This window comes from Tachysurus fulvidraco, chromosome 16 (assembly GCF_022655615.1).
Source record: "Tachysurus fulvidraco isolate hzauxx_2018 chromosome 16, HZAU_PFXX_2.0, whole genome shotgun sequence".
Classification (NCBI taxonomy): domain Eukaryota; kingdom Metazoa; phylum Chordata; class Actinopteri; order Siluriformes; family Bagridae; genus Tachysurus; species Tachysurus fulvidraco.
Genome location: NC_062533.1, coordinates 16,682,091 through 16,699,614, shown reverse-complemented (window position 1 = coordinate 16,699,614; position 17,524 = coordinate 16,682,091). Strand labels below are relative to the sequence as shown.

Genomic DNA, 17,524 nt, shown 5'->3' with positions numbered 1-17,524 from the left:
TTAACTTATTATTAAATTAACAGATCCATAAATTAGTAATTATAACTTGCAAAAGATCTTCCATGAACAAAATAACATCAGTGGATGTATATAAGTGTATCAGATGCCTTCGTTTCATATGGATTTTCTGTCACTCTGACTCTGTCAAAAGAACCGGCTAGGCGGCGTCCCGCCCTCCTCTGACTCTGATTGGCCGTGATTCACGGCCCGTAACCCAAAAACAAACCAATCAAACCACGGATGGCAACGAGTATTACCCAATCAGGGGCAGAATAGGACGTTTCTCCACACAATGCGGGTGGGGTGATTTGCATGGGATGCTGTATAATGTAGACCTATGTAAAATACGGGAGGATTCCGTATTTCACGGGACGGGTGGCAACCCTAAGTACAGTGTACATAACCGCTTTACTTCATTTGAATTAAATTGGTCCTTATGGTACTTAAAAGGAAATCTTACCCTGTCGTTACATCTAATTATTAACACATTCAGCATAAATTATATGATAAGTGGTGTCTTGTCACCTTTAATGTGGCGTGTAAAAATTTGTTCAAATGTGATGGAATCAAATGAATGGGGATTTTTTTTATTGTTGTTTATAACTATGCAGAACTGAGGAATTTCTCTTGAAGGGTGAAGGTAACAAGTCGAGCTCATTTCACAGATCAGGTCAGTTATCTTATTTCATGCTAACACTGCATGTTGTGGGTAGACAGTGAGAATCGTCCAGCAGTTCCGCTTTGCTTTTCTTTCTGGATGGCCCGGAGGAGACTAAACACTACAGAAGCTAGCGTGTTCCTCCCTACGTCTCGTCTGGCTGTCTTTGTCCCTTTGCTGGATACATTTGCGGTCCGATGCACCCTGCTATTGTTGATAAAGTAGGTGCGTAAGCGTCCCTGGTGCTCACTAACGCCCTTAATGAAGATCTCTCCACGCAGCTCCAGAACAAATCCCCAGTCAGAGAGAATCTTCTTTGTGGGCTCAGGGACTTGGATCCTCCCACTGATGCCTGCACTGTCCATGCGGCTTGCCAGGTTTACCGTCATCCCCCAGATATCGTACTGGGGTTTAGCAGCGCCGATCACCCCGGCCACGACGGGTCCATGTGCGATTCCTGTGTGTTAAAGGGTGACTGGTCAGAATTTTGAGGGTTCAAGCTTCAGTATTGCCAAGCTGCATTTTGGGGCTTAACTCTGTTTATTTTAGGGACTCCATATACAGTATCATCTCTGACTCCTGCTTCCTAGCAAGCTATGACTAAGTTATCAGGCTTCTATATAGAGCCCTGGTGTTCTTTAATTGGTTCAATAGAAATTTGTTAAAAAAAAAGTTCTAAGTAAAACCCTTGGAGAGCAATGACCCTTTCATACTAAAACGGTTCTAGAAATGAAAGAATGTGTGAGGTGAAATGAGTGCCATTACTGTTTGGAGTTTTAGCTCTATATAAATATCGCTGCGAGATGTTTAGGATAAAATGACCTGGTTCTGAGTGACATATTTTAGCAACTATCAAATAGATAATTTGTAAAATTATTCAAACTGACATGGAAATTGTTTTTGTTTAATTCTTGCTACTGTACATTTTATACTGAGTTTGAATTTGATGCATTTTATTATCTAAGTTGGTAAATAACAGTAATACAAATTTTAAAGTTCGTCACAACAGACTTTGATGTTGGCTTTGACGATGCAAGTATTCGCAAAGGCCGGTGCCTTTTGGAAGCGAGTGGACATAAGGGTCAGTGTTACTTTTGAAAGCAAGTAGATAGAAAGAAATTTGGAGGTAAGAGGAGACGAGCATGTGATATCATCAGAATGCCTGTGAGGCAGTTCCCCTCATTGTGCTGAGTGTTTTGATATGTCATATGTCCATGTTGTAAAAAGTTTTTTGATTTAGCATATTTTGGGGGCGGGGCTACGGGACAACTGACAGGCCAGTAGATACACCAATTTCTTTGTTCAGAGTATCACCCTAAAGGAGCTGGCCGAGTTTGGTGTAGAAAGTTCGAAAGCTTGCTGAGTTATAAACCTCCAAAGTTTATATTGGCAGTCTATGGGGAAAAAGGCCATTTTGAGACCCGATACCGGAAGTACCGGAACTCGGATCGCTTACAAACGTAATAGCAATAAACTTTAGACCAGGGTGTACAACATATCCGAATTTGGTGCATGTGGCTCGAAAGCCCTAGGAGGAGTTATTGTTGATAAATTTTTGTCTAAGCTTAAATAGGAAAACAGAATGTTGGCTTCTACAAAGTGACATAATAAAGTTTTCTAAAAGGAACCCCATTCTATATAAAGAACCATTTTGGTTTTCCGTAGCAATTGAAGAACACCATTTTAGGTTCCAGCTAGAACCGGTCCTTTTAAATAACTCTCCATGCGTCGCTCAGACACTCTTACCAAAAGCAGCTGAGGGATAAGGGTCTTGCTGAAGGACCCCACAAGGGCAGATTGGTGGTCCTGGGATTTGAATTTACAACCATCTGAGAACGAGTTCAACATCTTAACCACTGAGCTAAAATATTTGTCCTGCTAGTCACGTTATCGTCTGAGTAAGATTTGTCACTTTACCGACACGTAGCTGGAAGTTGTTGGACGGATGTCTGTTGATCACCCTCAGGGACTCTTGCATTGCCAGAGCAAAAAGAACCAGTTCGCTCAGGTGATGCCAGTCGCTGTTACATCTGGTCTGGAGAGCCAGAGAGTTCACATGGTTTTAACTTTTATAACACATTTATGTCACATTTTAAGTCCCCTTACATTTCCAGCATGTTAGTTGTTATGAATCTTTACACACCATACACAGCATATAAAAGGTTACAGCTATAGAATGACCAATCGGTTTCTGTGGCATGATACCTAATGACTGACCTGTTTATTAGGTGATAAGCCAGATGCTGCCATGTAGCAGCTCCCGATGGTTTTGATTTTCTCAATATCCAAAAAGTACGTTTCTTCTAACAGCTGTTCCACAGACAGAAGAAGAAGAAGAACAGAGAGTTTTTTTTTAAACTTCATTTAGTGGACAATGGACACATGTTCATCAGATAAGTGACTCCATGCCTCCATAACATAAGACTCATCGTCACCTCATCAAAGTCAGCAATGATCTCGTTGAGGAGCCTGAGACACTCCACACCCTCGTGTCGAATCTCTTTCTGCTCGTAGTACTCGTTAAAGCCGGCAATGGTGGCGAACATCACGCCTACCTCGTCGTATGACTGCGCGTACAGCTCCTGAAGAGAGAGAGAGAGAGAGAGAGATGAAGAGTAACATTACAGGATTTATATTACACTAGGTGACTACATGATTTACTAAATGAGTTTCTGAGACCTTTGCACCACCCACATTACAGGGCTCTCAAGTTTAGAAGATAGGTAAGCGTGACATCTCCAAGCCACCCGCAAACCCCAGCCAAATCAAATATGCAGACCAGATGATCCACTGTGGCGACCCCGAACAGGGAGCAGCCGAAAGAACAACATATATTTTTATGTATTTGGTTTAAAGGCCCAGTAAACACTTATATTTAAGCTGTTTTTCCTCATTTTCGAGTCATGCTCATTAAGTTTTGTGTGTTTTTCACTTACACAAAATCTCCAATCCATCTCCATTGCCTGACATCTTGTGTTACTGACAGCTTGACTTACTTGACAACATCAGCATTTTTCATCAGTTCATAGTTCACATCTACCAAACAAAGTCAATCAAGTGATTAGTCCTGTTCTGTAAACAGTTGCTCCATCACCAGCCTCATTTTTTCCATCTCTCTCTGGAAAACCTTTCTACGTCTGAAAACTTGGCCATATGGGATGTTAAGGTGTTGGCCTGCTGATTAGGTCATTAGTTTGAATCCCAGGTCCACCAAGCTGCCCCTGTTGGGGCCCTGATCAAGGCCTTGAACCGTCATTTGCTCAGTTGTATCAAAATGAGCTAAAAACTAAAGCTGCTCTGGATATAGGTGTCTGCCAAATGCTGTAAGTATCAACAATTACATGTTGTTCATTTAGGTGTTATCCATACAGTTATCTGTTTATTCGCTGTTGCTATAGAAACGTGTGTGTTAATGTAAACCAATCAGTGTCCTTGGCTTTGCCCTTCAACCTTCAATTTCCTGCATTGTATTGACAACCCTATAAAAATGTTTGCTCGGATTCCCGCCAGTGTCGTTACTCACATCATCATTCTTGTTCCTGTCCAGAAAATGGCGAGCAACATGGGCAGGAAGGATGTTGTGGAGCAGACACTCATTCTGCTCTCTCAGCTCTCGCATGTCCTCCACTTCCTGTTGGGCCTGCAGACGCCACAGGAAGTCCAGTCTGGCTGTAGCCTCCCACTGACAACATAAAGGTCTCGTTGTCAAGCTTTTATCATCTTCATTCCTCTACCTGAGCCCACCCATCATTTGAAACCACATATTGTGTCCTAATTATTTCAGTATATGTCTTCTGAGTTGCCTTTTATGGAATAGAGGTGGAGCTGAATTTTCTACAAGATTATTGTAAACAAGTCGAAAATACAATTTACTATAAAATCAATTTTAAGGTAATACAACAGGAAGTAAAAAAGTAGCTTTGAAGAATTACTTAGTTATTTTAGGTTTAACACTATTAAAAATTACATATTTCATCTTTAAATTGATAATAGCATCATTAAGGGGTGGAGCTGAGAGAAGCTTTTAATTTCTGGACCAGAAAGATTTTGAATTTGTCAAGATAAAAATTTGTTGCATTTTGCTGCAAATCATGATTGTGAGCTTGTTATTATTATTTGCTTATTTGCTAATATGGGATAAAAATCACATATTGTACTGTTAAAAATCACATATTGCACCTTTAAATTTATAAAAAAAAATTTTTTGAGTTTTGTGAACTAAAAACACTAAAATGTACACTAAATGTACACTAAAATGTTCTTGAAACTACATACCGTATGGGTGCATAAAAGTTGCCTTTCAAGGAAAAGAGGTGCTGCTAAACAGCTCTTTTTAATTTCAGGGCCAGAAAATTATAATCAAGGATACAATTAGTGCGACTCATTGTATTGCAATATTGCAAGCTTTTTTTTTTTTTTTTTTAAGGTAGCTTCTTGATGATTCAGTTATCCTAGTTTAAAAATTCTAGTTATGAATGTTATATACTGCTCCTTTAAATTTTTTTTATATTGGAAATTTGAATTTATATTTGCTAAAACCACACATACCTGCCGCCCGTTGTAGAACACGGCGAACACAAACATCGCTATTAACAGAATTGAGATGCCTTTTCTTCTCAGGTAGTGAGATCTGGAGATGACACACATAAGACTAAGCCGATGAAGTAATGGAGTATATCATGTCCTGTTGTCTTATTATTTTTCCTCATTGACATTTACCTGGAGAGTTGCTCCTGCTCTTGTTGATTGATGTAAAGTGTATGAAAGGCCACTTCAACAAAGTAAGTATAGGCAGTCGCTACCAGTAACAGGACGGTGAGCTTTAAAAGGGAGCTGAGTCTTATAAACACTGCACAGGTAACCATGGAAACAACACCACTCAGTACAAAAAACTACACAGAGGGGAAAAAAAAGGAGTGAGACGTGTAATATTTTTGAAAACGTTTCAAGTACTATATAGTGCATATCGTGATATTGTTAGTACTATGGAATAAACGCGTCACCTCAGGATGAGTGCAGACAGTTAAAGGTCTTTGGTTGGTCTCAGCAGTGCTTTCCACATCTTCATGCATGAAGTAACACCAAACCTAAACAATCACAACACACCGTTCACCACAATGCTGTTACCGACTCCAGTTAAACTAATCAGATTCATTTGATCAAGGGCACGGTGGCTTAGTGGTTAGCACGTTCGCCTCACACCTCTAGGGTCGGCCAATAATAAACAAAAATCAAAACAAATGTGTAGCCAATGAGCAGAAAGGGGCGGGGCTTGTCAATATGGGCGGAGAGAGTGTTCAGTGCACATGTGTGACATTAGCAGAAAGCGGTTTTAACATTGACATGGAGGATAAAAACAAAGAAAGAAAGAGAAGAAAGACTTACAATAAGGCAAGAAGTAGGACGTGTTAATATAGGATCAGCTTTCCAGCGCTGGAGAGAACTGAAGGAGCAGGAAGTTGGCCACATATTCACAGGTTGGAGTTTCCTGAGTCAAGAACTCCTGAGCTAAACACTGTTACTACACAAATAACACCTCTTTTCTATCGTAGTAATGTAGAGAGGCAGCTACAACCGCGTTTTGTGTAGTAACAGCGTTTAGCTCAGGAGTTACTGACTCGGGAAACTCCGACCTGTGAATATGTGGCCGACTTTACTTAAGACGCCGAGTCGCTTTTTTCCTTCTCGATAGGTGAGTAACGTTGGTTTTGCTTTGTTACACAGAACTAATATATGCCTTTGTCCTTTACATGATTATGCTTGTGTGGCATTTTTGCTTGTTTGTTTATCTGCAATCGTATTGTTCTTCCCTTCAGCTATGATAAAGACACGTTTCTTTCCGTTAGTTGCCTGGGTTACGTACTGTATGTGTGAGGCGGAGCTATCGATACAGGGGTGGGACCCAATTGGGTTAGGGGCGTGTTTGTTTTGGTGATTTTATGTGTCAACATTGGCTTTCAAAAATCGGAGACCCCACCTTTAACTAAAAATGTCCTGCCTCTAAGATAACACTTTGAATGCTAATCTCTTGACTCAGTCCCTTACAGCATTACAGAAGTCATCTGAGGAGAAAGGGAACTAGAGTGTTCCTCTGACCTGGAAAGACTCAGTGTAAAGCTTATTAGAGTGTCTTGACTTTCATTGGGATTCAAACTCTTCGTAATACAAAACCGTAGACAGAAGCGTTCAGAAGTCATAGGGATATTATTCACCCTAGTAAGAAGAAATACCACAAGGCTAGTCCTTTGTATTTCTGACAATTGTTTATTCTACTAGAATTCTTTATTCTACTAGAAACCCTTTTGACACTTGTGAGGCTTCTGAATTGTGGTTTTGGATCTTACCATGTTAGCAGAAGCCATGCCGAAATTCAAGGCTATGGCAGTGACGGTGAGCAGAGAACGCATAAAGTTGTTCTCGTGAATCCAGCAACAAAATCGTTGAAGTACAGTCGGGAAATATTTGAACTCCTCTGCCAGAGCCATCACTAGCAACACAAGATATCCAAGCAGCACAACACAGAACTGAACAGCGATGGAATATGGCCTGCAAGAAAAAAAATGCTGACTCATTTCTAAAACAAAGCAACAGAGTGAAGCTAATTCAAAAAGTGTGCATAACAGGAAGGATGCAACCAAATTCAAACACCGTATCCAGAATGAACAGAGAACGGTAATAAACAGACAAAAACACATGTGAATACTAGATGGAATATTCAGGTAACCAAAATGATTCGTAGGGCATCTAGTCAAGATTAGAGGTGTGTATTGTTGCAGCATTTAGCAGAAGCTTTTATCCAGAGTGACTTGCATGTACCTCATTTAAACAAATGAAACAATAATAATTGTTTGTGATCAGAATAAAAAAATAAACACATATAACTTGTCCATGTCACTAGTTGAGTCCAATTGTCGACTTGAAAAAGTTGTCCAAGCCAGAGTTCACACACTAGCCTGGGTTTCTACCTCCAGGGATTTCCATTCTTCTATTCAGTTCAATGTAATTAAACAAAATGAAAGGAGGGGGGCATGGTGACTTAGTGGTTAGCATGTTTGCCTCACACCTCCAGGGTTGTGGGTTCGATTCCCGCCTCCACCTTGTGTGTGTGGAGTTTGCATGTTCTCCCCGTGCCTCGGGGGTTTCCTCCGGGTACTCCGGTTTCCTCCCCCGGTCCAAAGACATGCATGGTAGGTTGATTGGCATCTCTGGAAAATTGTCCGTAGTGTGTGAGTGTGTGAGTGAATGAGAGTGTGTGTGTGCCCTGTGATGGGTTGGCACTCCGTCCAGGGTGTATCCTGCCTTGATGCCCGATGACGCCTGAGATAGGCACAGGCTCCCCGTGACCCGAGAATAGTTTGTATAAGCGGTAGAAAATGAAGGAATGAAAATGAAAGGAAAGAAAAACAAAACCAATGTACTACTTGTCTTAAAATGGAGCCCTGTGGAATCTCACAGGTGACTGTAGCAGCTGATGTGAAAGCACATGGTAAACCATTTAAGCGCTAATCCTTTGGCTCTGACACAGTGCTTTAAGATTCTCAATGCTGAGCAATGATCTAATTAAACCAACAGGGCAGATTCACTGGAATTTTCTATAGCATATGATTGATGTTTGGACTCCTAAAAGTGCGATAACAGTCACTGGATTAAATATTTAAAAAGGTATGAAAGTCTTAAGATCTCCACACTTTGGGTTAATATTCTATGAATGTGATACTTCATTGGTTAAAGACTCAGGGTTACTGATCACAGTGTTGTACCAAGCCCTAGAGCTTAAAACTGTCAAAATAACTCTGTTGGGCTGTAAATCTATCTGCTACAGGGGTTGTCATATCTGACTCCAACTTCCTAAATGCTGGGATATCGTAAAAAGTCATACTCTAAATGTTAAAGTGTCAAATAACATGCTTGAATGGGTCAGATCAGAAGACATTTACTTTGGAACCAGATATCAGAAACTTCACTTTAGTGACATGACGTGACATACGGCTAAGTACGGTGACCCATACTCAGAATTCGTTCTCTGTGTTTAACCCATCCAAAGTGCACACATACAGCAGTGAACACACACACCGTGAACACACACCCGGAGCAGTGGGCAGCCATTTATGCTGTGACACCCAGGGAGCAGTTGGGGGGTTCGGTGCCTTGATCAAGGGCACAGCAGTCGTGGCCGGTCCGAGACCTGAACCCACAACCTTAGGATTACGAGTCAGACTCTCTAACCATTAGGCCACGACTTGCCCAACAGTAAATTACAAGTAATATTTTCTCTTAGGGGGGGCACGGTGGCATAGTGGTTAGTACGTTTGCCTCACACCTCCAGGGTTCGATTCCCGCCTCCACCTTGTGTGTGTGGAGTTTGCATGTTCTTCCCGTGCCTTGGGGGTTTCCTCCGGGTACTCCGGTTTTCTTACCCGGTCCAAAGACATGCATGGTAGGTTGATTGGCATCTCTGGAAAATTGTCCGTAGTGTGTGAGTGTGTGAGTGAATGAGAGAGTGTGTGTGTGTGCCCTGCGATGGGTTGGCACTCCGTCCAGGGTGTATCCTGCCTCGATGCCCGATGACGCCTGAGATAGGCACAGGCTCCCCGTGACCCGAGAATTTCGGATAAGCGGTAGAAAATGAGTGAATGAACGAATGTTCTCTTAGGTCTAACTGACTGCACATTCCCATGTTTTTCAGTGTGGGCTGTTTACCTGGGTGCAGGGATAAGGGCCTGGACTCCCATGAGGAAGAGCAGCATGATGAAGGAACAGACCAGGTTAGACTTAAAAGTTTCATCTCTCATCTGCGAGAACTGGAACGCAAGAAATAAGTGTGATTTGGAAGCTGAAATGAAAGTCTTCGTGTTATATGAAGTATGATTATTATTGGTGTGTATTACTGTTTTTTTTTTTGTTTTTACTGTTTTGTTTTCGTATTTCTTTCATTCTCCTGTTTTCCCCTTTTATTTGTTGTCGATTGAAAAAGGTGTGTATGGAGGGTGAGGGATGTGCACACAAGCTCATCCCTACAAATGAATACTTCATACTTCCTTTAGTTTATTTCCAGTGTTAGAATATTTGTAAATCGTTTTTCAAATTCACGGTGACCCCGGATAAAGGAAGGCTGGATGCCTAAAGGAGGTTCAGACAAACCCCAGACCTTGGCTGCTTTTTTCATACCTTCTTCTCAATGTGTGCATCCTTGAACACCAGTGTGGATGGACTGATGTGCTCCTGCTGCATACGCTCGCTGCTGCGCAGTTCAATGGCATGCTCTATCCGTTTATTAATCTCTTTGTCACTGGAATATTTCTTTCTCGAATTGGGCAGCTGCACCAGAGAGCCATTTGTGAATGATGCCAAGATCTGAAAAGGTTAGAGTTATAACCATCAGTACCTAACCTAAGTGGCATGTGATATCAAGTGCGATTTCTTAAACCCAAGAGTATCTTACACTGCTCATATTGTTAATGCTGCGAAATATATTGTCTGTGTTTGAGGTGCGAATCATGGTCATGCATTTGGTCATGCATATTTTGGAAGGCTCCGCCTCTACAGAATTTTCCTCTTCCCTGGGGCAGATGAGGAAAGTGTCGATGTTGTGTTTCCGCAGAAACTCGCTGCGTTCATAACCACAACCATCCTCAGTTTCATAGCTCCCACCCAGGCAGTCCAGCGTGGCGCGCGAGATGTGGATACGGCTAACAGAAGGCAGGAGAAATCCAGAATCAGAAAACCTGTCTAGCTAAATTGTCTGTCTTTGTGGGTGATGGCTAATGCATTTCATTTATTTATCATTTATTCCTTTTTTGCTCACCCACCCAGGGATACCACCTGCTTCTAGCATGTTGGCTATGCCAACATCCCAGGACCACACATCAAACTGCCACTTCTGCAGGCCCAGAACCCCACACAGAACCGAGCCAGAATGGATCCCGATACGCATGTCCATGTCATGGTTGAGCTGCTTTCGCACATTTCTAAGGGCCAAGAGAAAAACACAAGCAAGTACATGTTATGAGTTATGAGAGAGTAACAAAGAAACTAGGGATGTACCGATCCGATATTTCGGATCGGTATCGACGGCGATCCAAGCATTTTGAGTGGATCGGGTATCGGTGGTGCGTGACCGATCGTAATCCGATACCCGTGGTCATGGGCGTCGGAACCATTATGTGTGTAGGACAGGACACACCCACTTTTTATTTGCTTCCGACGCCCATGCCCGTGGTGGTTGATTAATGAACAGCAAACATCCTAGACTATTGCTTGAACTTGTAAGAAAAATACCCTTATATATTAAATTACATTAATGTAAATAAATATAATAAATTTTATAGGAAATATGTTGCACAACCGCCTGTGACAGACAAGCAAGTTTAGCAGGCGTCCTTTCCGTTTACCTCAGCGCGTTAAACATGTCGCTCATTTGGGTGCAAGGTTTACTGTTTAATACGTTTTGCATCATGTTTCAAGAGTTCTAATACAAGATTCACTTTAAAATATTGCCTTTTCTTCAGAAAATAATTTAATTTAATAATTGCTGTATATATGGTTTAGATTGTTATACCACTAATTGTTAAAAGTACTGTTTGCTACTGCATTAATACTTTTTTTAAAAGGTGCCCTTCCACACAAAACCGTTTTTACTTGTATCTTTTGATATGTGTTAGGTCCATATGTGTTTGTGTTGTGTCCATATGTGTTTGTGTTGTGTCCATATGTGTTTGTGTTGTGTCCATATGTGTTTGTGTTGTGTCCATATGTGTTTGTGTTGTGTCCATATGTGTTTGTGTTGTGTCGGGAATGTGAAAATGAACTGCTACCTCCCCTCTAACTGCTCAGTTAGAGGGGAGGTACCTCGAGCCACTGAAAAGAAATAAGCGGAGAAATCAGGTCATTAGAAAAGCTGCTCAGAGTGACGTGGAATTGATCGAGCTCATTACTATTCATGAGCTCTCCCACTTGAGACCACGCCCACAGAATTTGTCTAGCTGAGTGAGTTTCCTATACGGCAAGGATGGCTGAACATCAGTATACCTGAAGAAGCCATTCTGTCGCAATTCCAGGTGATTGTACACAAATTTCCTTTAGCCTAGGCTACTTATTGCGTAGGTGAATGAATAGTCATGCTCTCGTATCCTAGCGGTTAGCCAATCGGAGCCAAGCAGCATAGCTCATTGAATATTAATGAGAACCGGTGCAAATCGAGCCGAGTCTTCCTGCAGGCTTTCTATACCATACTAGAATGGCTTGAAACGAGGTAACCGAGGCGTTTTTTCCACAAAAAATGTTAGTCCATGGTAAACTTCAGACATTATTAATGAAATACGTGTGGCAGGGCATCTTTAAGGCTTCTTGTGTTTTCATTTTTCATTCAGTGATAAGGGCATTTTTGTATTTCTTTACCAGAAACAAATAAATCTTAATAACTAAGGGAGTTGTATAAATTCTTTAGTTTTAAAGGTAGAAAAGAACACAGATATCGTATCGGTAGATACCGGCAAACACTGGTATCGGAATTGGATCGGAAGAGAAAAAGTGGTATCGGTGCATCCCTAAAAGAAACCTCAGCAAAGACAGAGGAGGCAAGAGTTGTGTACCGTATGGTGATGATCATAGCCAGACCCATTTCTACACAGCACTGAGCATGAGCTCTCTGTGGTTCTGGGACTCCAGACACGCAGTAGTAACAGTCACCAAGGATCTTTATCCTCATGCAGTGGTGTTCCTACAGTATGCACACACACAAACACACAAACACAATGACTACCTAGAGCCCTATATATAAGCCCACTGACTGATTACAAGATTGTAGACACCTGTTATGCTAATTAGTGGACACACCTTGAATTAACATGTCCCTTTGGTCACATTATTTTCAGTCTTTTCTAGGGGTACCATCATTTTTGTCTAAGCCTATTTTAAATAATTCCGTCGAAGCATGGTTGAAAAGCAATGACTTTCATTGGTTAACATTCATAGAATTTTTATTTATTATTACTTTTGTCAGATTTTTTCTGTGACCATTGTGAGTTTTTCTTTCATTGACCGAAGGGTACCAACAGTTTTGTCCACGTGTGTACTGTATTTATGTCTATTGCCTCTTTTCCACCGGAAAGAACCGGGTGCCGGTTCAGAGCTAGCGCTGGTGCTGGTTCAAAGTCGGTTCCACTGGCGAACCTTCTAAGAACCGGTTTGCCTTTCCACCGGCTAGAGAGCATCACAGAGCCGAGTGTGACGTCACTGTATACGTGTCACGTGTCCCAGCAACGTTAGCGCAGCAGCGGCAAACACAACAACAATGGCGGATGTTGCTTTACTGTTAATGCTCATGGCTTTGTGAACCTACATCGGCATCCAAACGCGACGAATAAAACATGCACGTGCAGCTCCATGTAATCTGTATAAACGGAGGTTGTAATTGATAAAGTACATAACGTTATTTCATCATTAACACAGAAAAAAATGTAGCCTTAGCATGTAGCTACCTACTATCATGTGTGCTGATAACTGATTATATTGCGTTAAAGTAAATGTGTATTAAACATTAGTATACTTAAGGTACATTATCAAATGCGCTAACAGTAGCTCCGCCCACAGCTCCTGACGCAAGCGTTTCTTAAGTCTAGACCAGCAACGTTTTGGTGCTACTTAAGAACCACTTTTCCTGGTACGGAGCGGGTGCTTTGGCGGTCGAAACAGAAAGAACTGGTTCTAAATTAGGCTCCGAACCTGCACTCGCTCTGCCTCGGTGGAAAAGGGGCATATGAGAATCATGACATCATCATGCCTACAGTGAAGCATGGTGGTGGTAGTAATGTGTTAAGAGGTTCCTTTGACCTCTCGGTTGCACCTTTAGACACTTTGGGAATTGAGATGAGATCAAATACAATGGTAACGTCCAAAATTTCTGTATTTAACCAAGTTGTCTCACCTCAGCCAGACGATCAAAACGGCAAAAGAGTTCATTCAGGGTGCGCACCAACTCCTGTGCAGACATCGTCATGGACAACGAGGTAAATCCCTTTATATCAGCAAAGAGGATGCTGGAAGGAGGAGAGAAACATATTCCACCAGGAAGTAGTGGACATGTACAAAGACAAGAAAGAGGATTGTGGGTTTAAATGTAAATATGTAGCTATTACCAAAAAAGGAAGAGTTAGCAAGGTTTTCTCTCAATTTGGCTTCTTAGCAGTGCCAAAAATTTAGCCTGGAGATACCCTCGAACCTGCTGGGAAGTCGGTAACGTATTTACGAGTCAGAAATTCTAAATCACGACATCGAGCGAGTTCAAGTTCCTTCGGTTAGAGCAAGATGGAGGTTCTCTTAACTAACTACAGAAAAATATAGCAGGATTTCTTTAACTTTACATTTAACAAATTCAAACCAAACAATGTGCATCCAGAGAATTTTGCTTTTTTATATTTTTTATTCAGTTTATAAAGCCAGTGTAAACTTCATTGTTGCATATTACTTTATACAGTAATAATTTCTCTCTACAGGTGTTAAAAATAAATTCAAATCTCTCAAGAAAACTCAGAGTTTTCCACTTGTCATTACGACTCTGTTGTGGTGTTCATGTGCATTTAACTCTAGATCTTTCTTGACATGAATTCATCTTTTATTGATTGCATCGTTTCTTGTATCAGAAAACGTAGAGTTACCCTACTGTCAATCTGTTATGTTGTTTTTGGGGTCCATGTGAAAGCTGTCAATATAGAAATTATACATTTCTGAGTTTTCTTGAAGCCAGAACTATTGACAGAGCAACTGTTGGAAAAAAATAATTAAATTGAACACCTACTGAATTCATTCATTTTTTCCTACCGCTTATGCAAACTTCTCGGGTCACGGGGAGCCTGTGCCTATCTCAGGCGTCATCGAGCATCGAGGCAGGATACACCCCGGATGGAGTGCCAACCCATCACAGTGCACACACACTCTCATTCACTCACACACTACGGACAATTTTCCAGAGATGCCAATCAACCTACCATGCATGTCTTTGGACTGGGGGAGGAAACCGGAGTACCCGGAGGAAACCCCCGAGGCACGGGGAGAACATGCAAACTCCACACACACACAAGGTGGAGGTGGGAATCGAACCCACAACCCTGGAGGTGTGAGGCGAACATGCTAACCACTAAACCACCGTGGCCCCCTTCTGAATTCAGCTATAATCAATATGTATAGTAACATTAACTATTCTGATATGTATTACTGTTTATACTTTGTCATGTTTTCAAGCGTCCATATCTTTCAATAAGATACATTACCTGTGAGCTTCATCCAAACTGGGATTAAGTGAGACTTACTTTAAGCTTTTAGACATCATAACAGGTGTTGCATACCTGACGTCAGTGTACTGATGGATGTAGACCTTATGAAACTGCTGAGGCAGGAGTTCATCATCCACAGAGTTCATATCAGCAATCATTTCCAAGGCAACAAAGCGAGGAAGTATAGACAACACCAAACGCTCCTGTTCGAAAGACATACATTTTAATCTTTCGTACTCTAATTTATGACCCCCCCGATACTAAATCTGCCTCCTTGCCTGTCTTTTGTTTTCCATCTCCAGCTTCATGTGACCTTCGATGCAGCGCCTAGTCTCGAGGAAGGCTTGTCTTTGAGCCCGGTCTATCAGATAATGGATGAATAGCCCAGCTGTGTTCATACTCATATATAGCAAGGCCTTTGCAAGAATCTGGGGTGGGAAAAGAGCATGGAGATCAGGTACGGAGACCCAAAAGATGGTCCCATAAAAGCTATAGCAGGGATGCATCAATACCAGTGAACCTAATGACATATAGCAAGATTAATGACATCACCCAAAAAAACTCAGTGAAACTATTACAGTATGTAAACTACAGCATCTTCCTCCAATACAACCTGGTAACCCGATAAAACATTCATTCATTCATTTACTACCGCTTTTATCCGAACTTCTCGAGTCACGGGGAGCCTGTGCCTATCTCAGGCGTCATCGGGCATCGAGGCAGGATACACCCTGGACGGAGTGCCAACCCATCACAGGGCACACACACACTCTCATTCACTCACACACTCACACACTACAGACAATTTTCCAGAGATGCCAATCAACCTACCATGCATGTCTTTGGACCGGGGGAGGAAACCGGAGTACCCGGAGGAAACCCCCGAGGCACGGTGAGAACATGCAAACTCCACACACACACACACACACACACACACACACTATAAAACATCTTAGATATAAAACAATAAAATTCTCTGTGTTCATTACAAGCATAAAATTCTGACAAGGCAAGAAACAACTGCCTACAGATGAGCAGGGTGAGTGAATATAGCACCTCTTACTCTGTATGTTGTTCTTGACAACAAGGATCCAAGCTAAATAATATCACTAGCTAGTTCAACTTGCCACCATAGCATAAGCGCATGCAGATGACCATCACTATTTAAACCAGGGTGCACACCCACAAATATCCATGAATTCACCTACAGGGAAGCATTGTGGTGGTAGCAATTAGATAGTAAGCTAAAGAGACTCTTCCTTAATGTCCCTGAGTCATTATTACAAAAAAGGTTACCCATATTGGTGTCAGTATCAGTTTCAACAAATACTGGTATCGATGCATCCTACACCAAATATAGAAATTGTAGAAATGTGATTATAGGAACTATGCCTGAGTGAATCGCCCTCTCTCTGCTCAAAGTAACTAACCATCACCTTTCTCAGCAGTCCAACTTCATCAAAGTGCTGTACGGTCTCCACAATTAGGTGGAGTGTTGATGTTAGTGAGCCAGCCCCCATTGCCCACAGCAGCGGCAATGGCAGAAGTGTGTACGTGGCAAACAGGTTGAACAGTACATACCAGGATGGGTCATTCTCTAGCCCGTACCCAAGCCTAACCAGCACCTGGGAAGTCTGTGACAGCCAGCTAGCCATGCCGGCATAATGCAGCCACTCTGGGAAATGGGAACGCTTGCAGGTGAACACAAGAACACAAAGCAGTACCGCAAATGCCATGAAAAAGCTAGTAATCCAGGCATGTAGTGGGTTTATTCCATCTGGGGCAAGAGCCAGATACAGGACCAGTAAGTGCAGCTTTGCTGCAGCATCTATAATGTTTGTGAACACCAACGAGGTACGTCTGGTGTGTGAGGAATGCCTCTGGTAAAGCTTCTCCAAGTCGCGAGATTTGAAGGTGTGTCTCAGAGTCGGGACATAGACTCCATGAACTGTGTGGCCCCAGCGCACAAAAAAATCAGCGTCACTGGCAAACTCAGCAGTTACACCTGTCTGCGAGCTGTTGGAAGAGTTCTGCTCTCTAAAGAAGGACGGATGGACACGGACAACAGAGGAACGGCGTTTGGTGCAACCACGTGACATCTTGCTGCGTATCTGACGGTTTATTTCCTCAATGTAGACGTCGGTGACGTTAATCTTGCGTGCAGGCTCGGCACCATACTGGTCCTTTAGCTCATGCTGGCTGATGATGTGCTTGACCGCATTCTTCCACATCAGCTGCTTGCGCCGCAATCCTGGAGACAAGGCCAGGGCAAGATGAGATGGGACCTGCATATTCTGCATGATGTTGGAGTTGAAGCAGTTCCCTCCTAACAGTAGAATAATTTTAATAATCCTGTTTGTCTTTCAAGTAAGAAAGAAAGATGAATCTGCAAAAGACAAAAAAAAAGACTTTTCTATCATCAACATTTACTTCACTCATTCATTTTCTACCGCTTATCCGAACTTCTCTGGTCACGGGGAGCCTGTGCCTATCTCAGGCGTCATCGGGCATCGAGGCAGGATACACCCTGGACGGAGTGCCAACCCATCACAGGGCACACACACTCTTATTTACTCACACACTCACACACACACAC

At 42.1% G+C, this 17,524-nt stretch overlaps 1 protein-coding gene across 1 annotated transcript in view; it reads right to left on the bottom strand.

Moving 5' to 3' along the window:
- Nucleotides 1-250: 250 nt before the first annotated feature.
- Nucleotides 251-17,524, bottom strand: part of si:dkey-206f10.1 (adenylate cyclase type 8) — a 19,412-nt gene continuing 2,138 nt past the window's right edge. Inside the window, exons 2-19 of the mRNA XM_027155456.2 lie at nucleotides 16,365-17,314; nucleotides 15,207-15,356; nucleotides 15,001-15,131; nucleotides 13,584-13,695; nucleotides 12,250-12,377; nucleotides 10,468-10,626; nucleotides 10,101-10,347; nucleotides 9,827-10,012; nucleotides 9,359-9,459; nucleotides 7,003-7,204; nucleotides 5,662-5,745; nucleotides 5,378-5,550; nucleotides 5,207-5,288; nucleotides 4,182-4,340; nucleotides 3,094-3,240; nucleotides 2,876-2,968; nucleotides 2,576-2,693; nucleotides 251-1,115 (exon numbers count right to left, since the gene is read on the bottom strand). Coding sequence (XP_027011257.2) covers nucleotides 691-1,115; nucleotides 2,576-2,693; nucleotides 2,876-2,968; nucleotides 3,094-3,240; nucleotides 4,182-4,340; nucleotides 5,207-5,288; nucleotides 5,378-5,550; nucleotides 5,662-5,745; nucleotides 7,003-7,204; nucleotides 9,359-9,459; nucleotides 9,827-10,012; nucleotides 10,101-10,347; nucleotides 10,468-10,626; nucleotides 12,250-12,377; nucleotides 13,584-13,695; nucleotides 15,001-15,131; nucleotides 15,207-15,356; nucleotides 16,365-17,228 — 3,561 coding nt within the window. The 5' untranslated portion in view covers nucleotides 17,229-17,314 and the 3' untranslated portion in view covers nucleotides 251-690. The remainder of the gene's footprint in view (nucleotides 1,116-2,575; nucleotides 2,694-2,875; nucleotides 2,969-3,093; nucleotides 3,241-4,181; nucleotides 4,341-5,206; nucleotides 5,289-5,377; nucleotides 5,551-5,661; nucleotides 5,746-7,002; nucleotides 7,205-9,358; nucleotides 9,460-9,826; nucleotides 10,013-10,100; nucleotides 10,348-10,467; nucleotides 10,627-12,249; nucleotides 12,378-13,583; nucleotides 13,696-15,000; nucleotides 15,132-15,206; nucleotides 15,357-16,364; nucleotides 17,315-17,524) is intronic.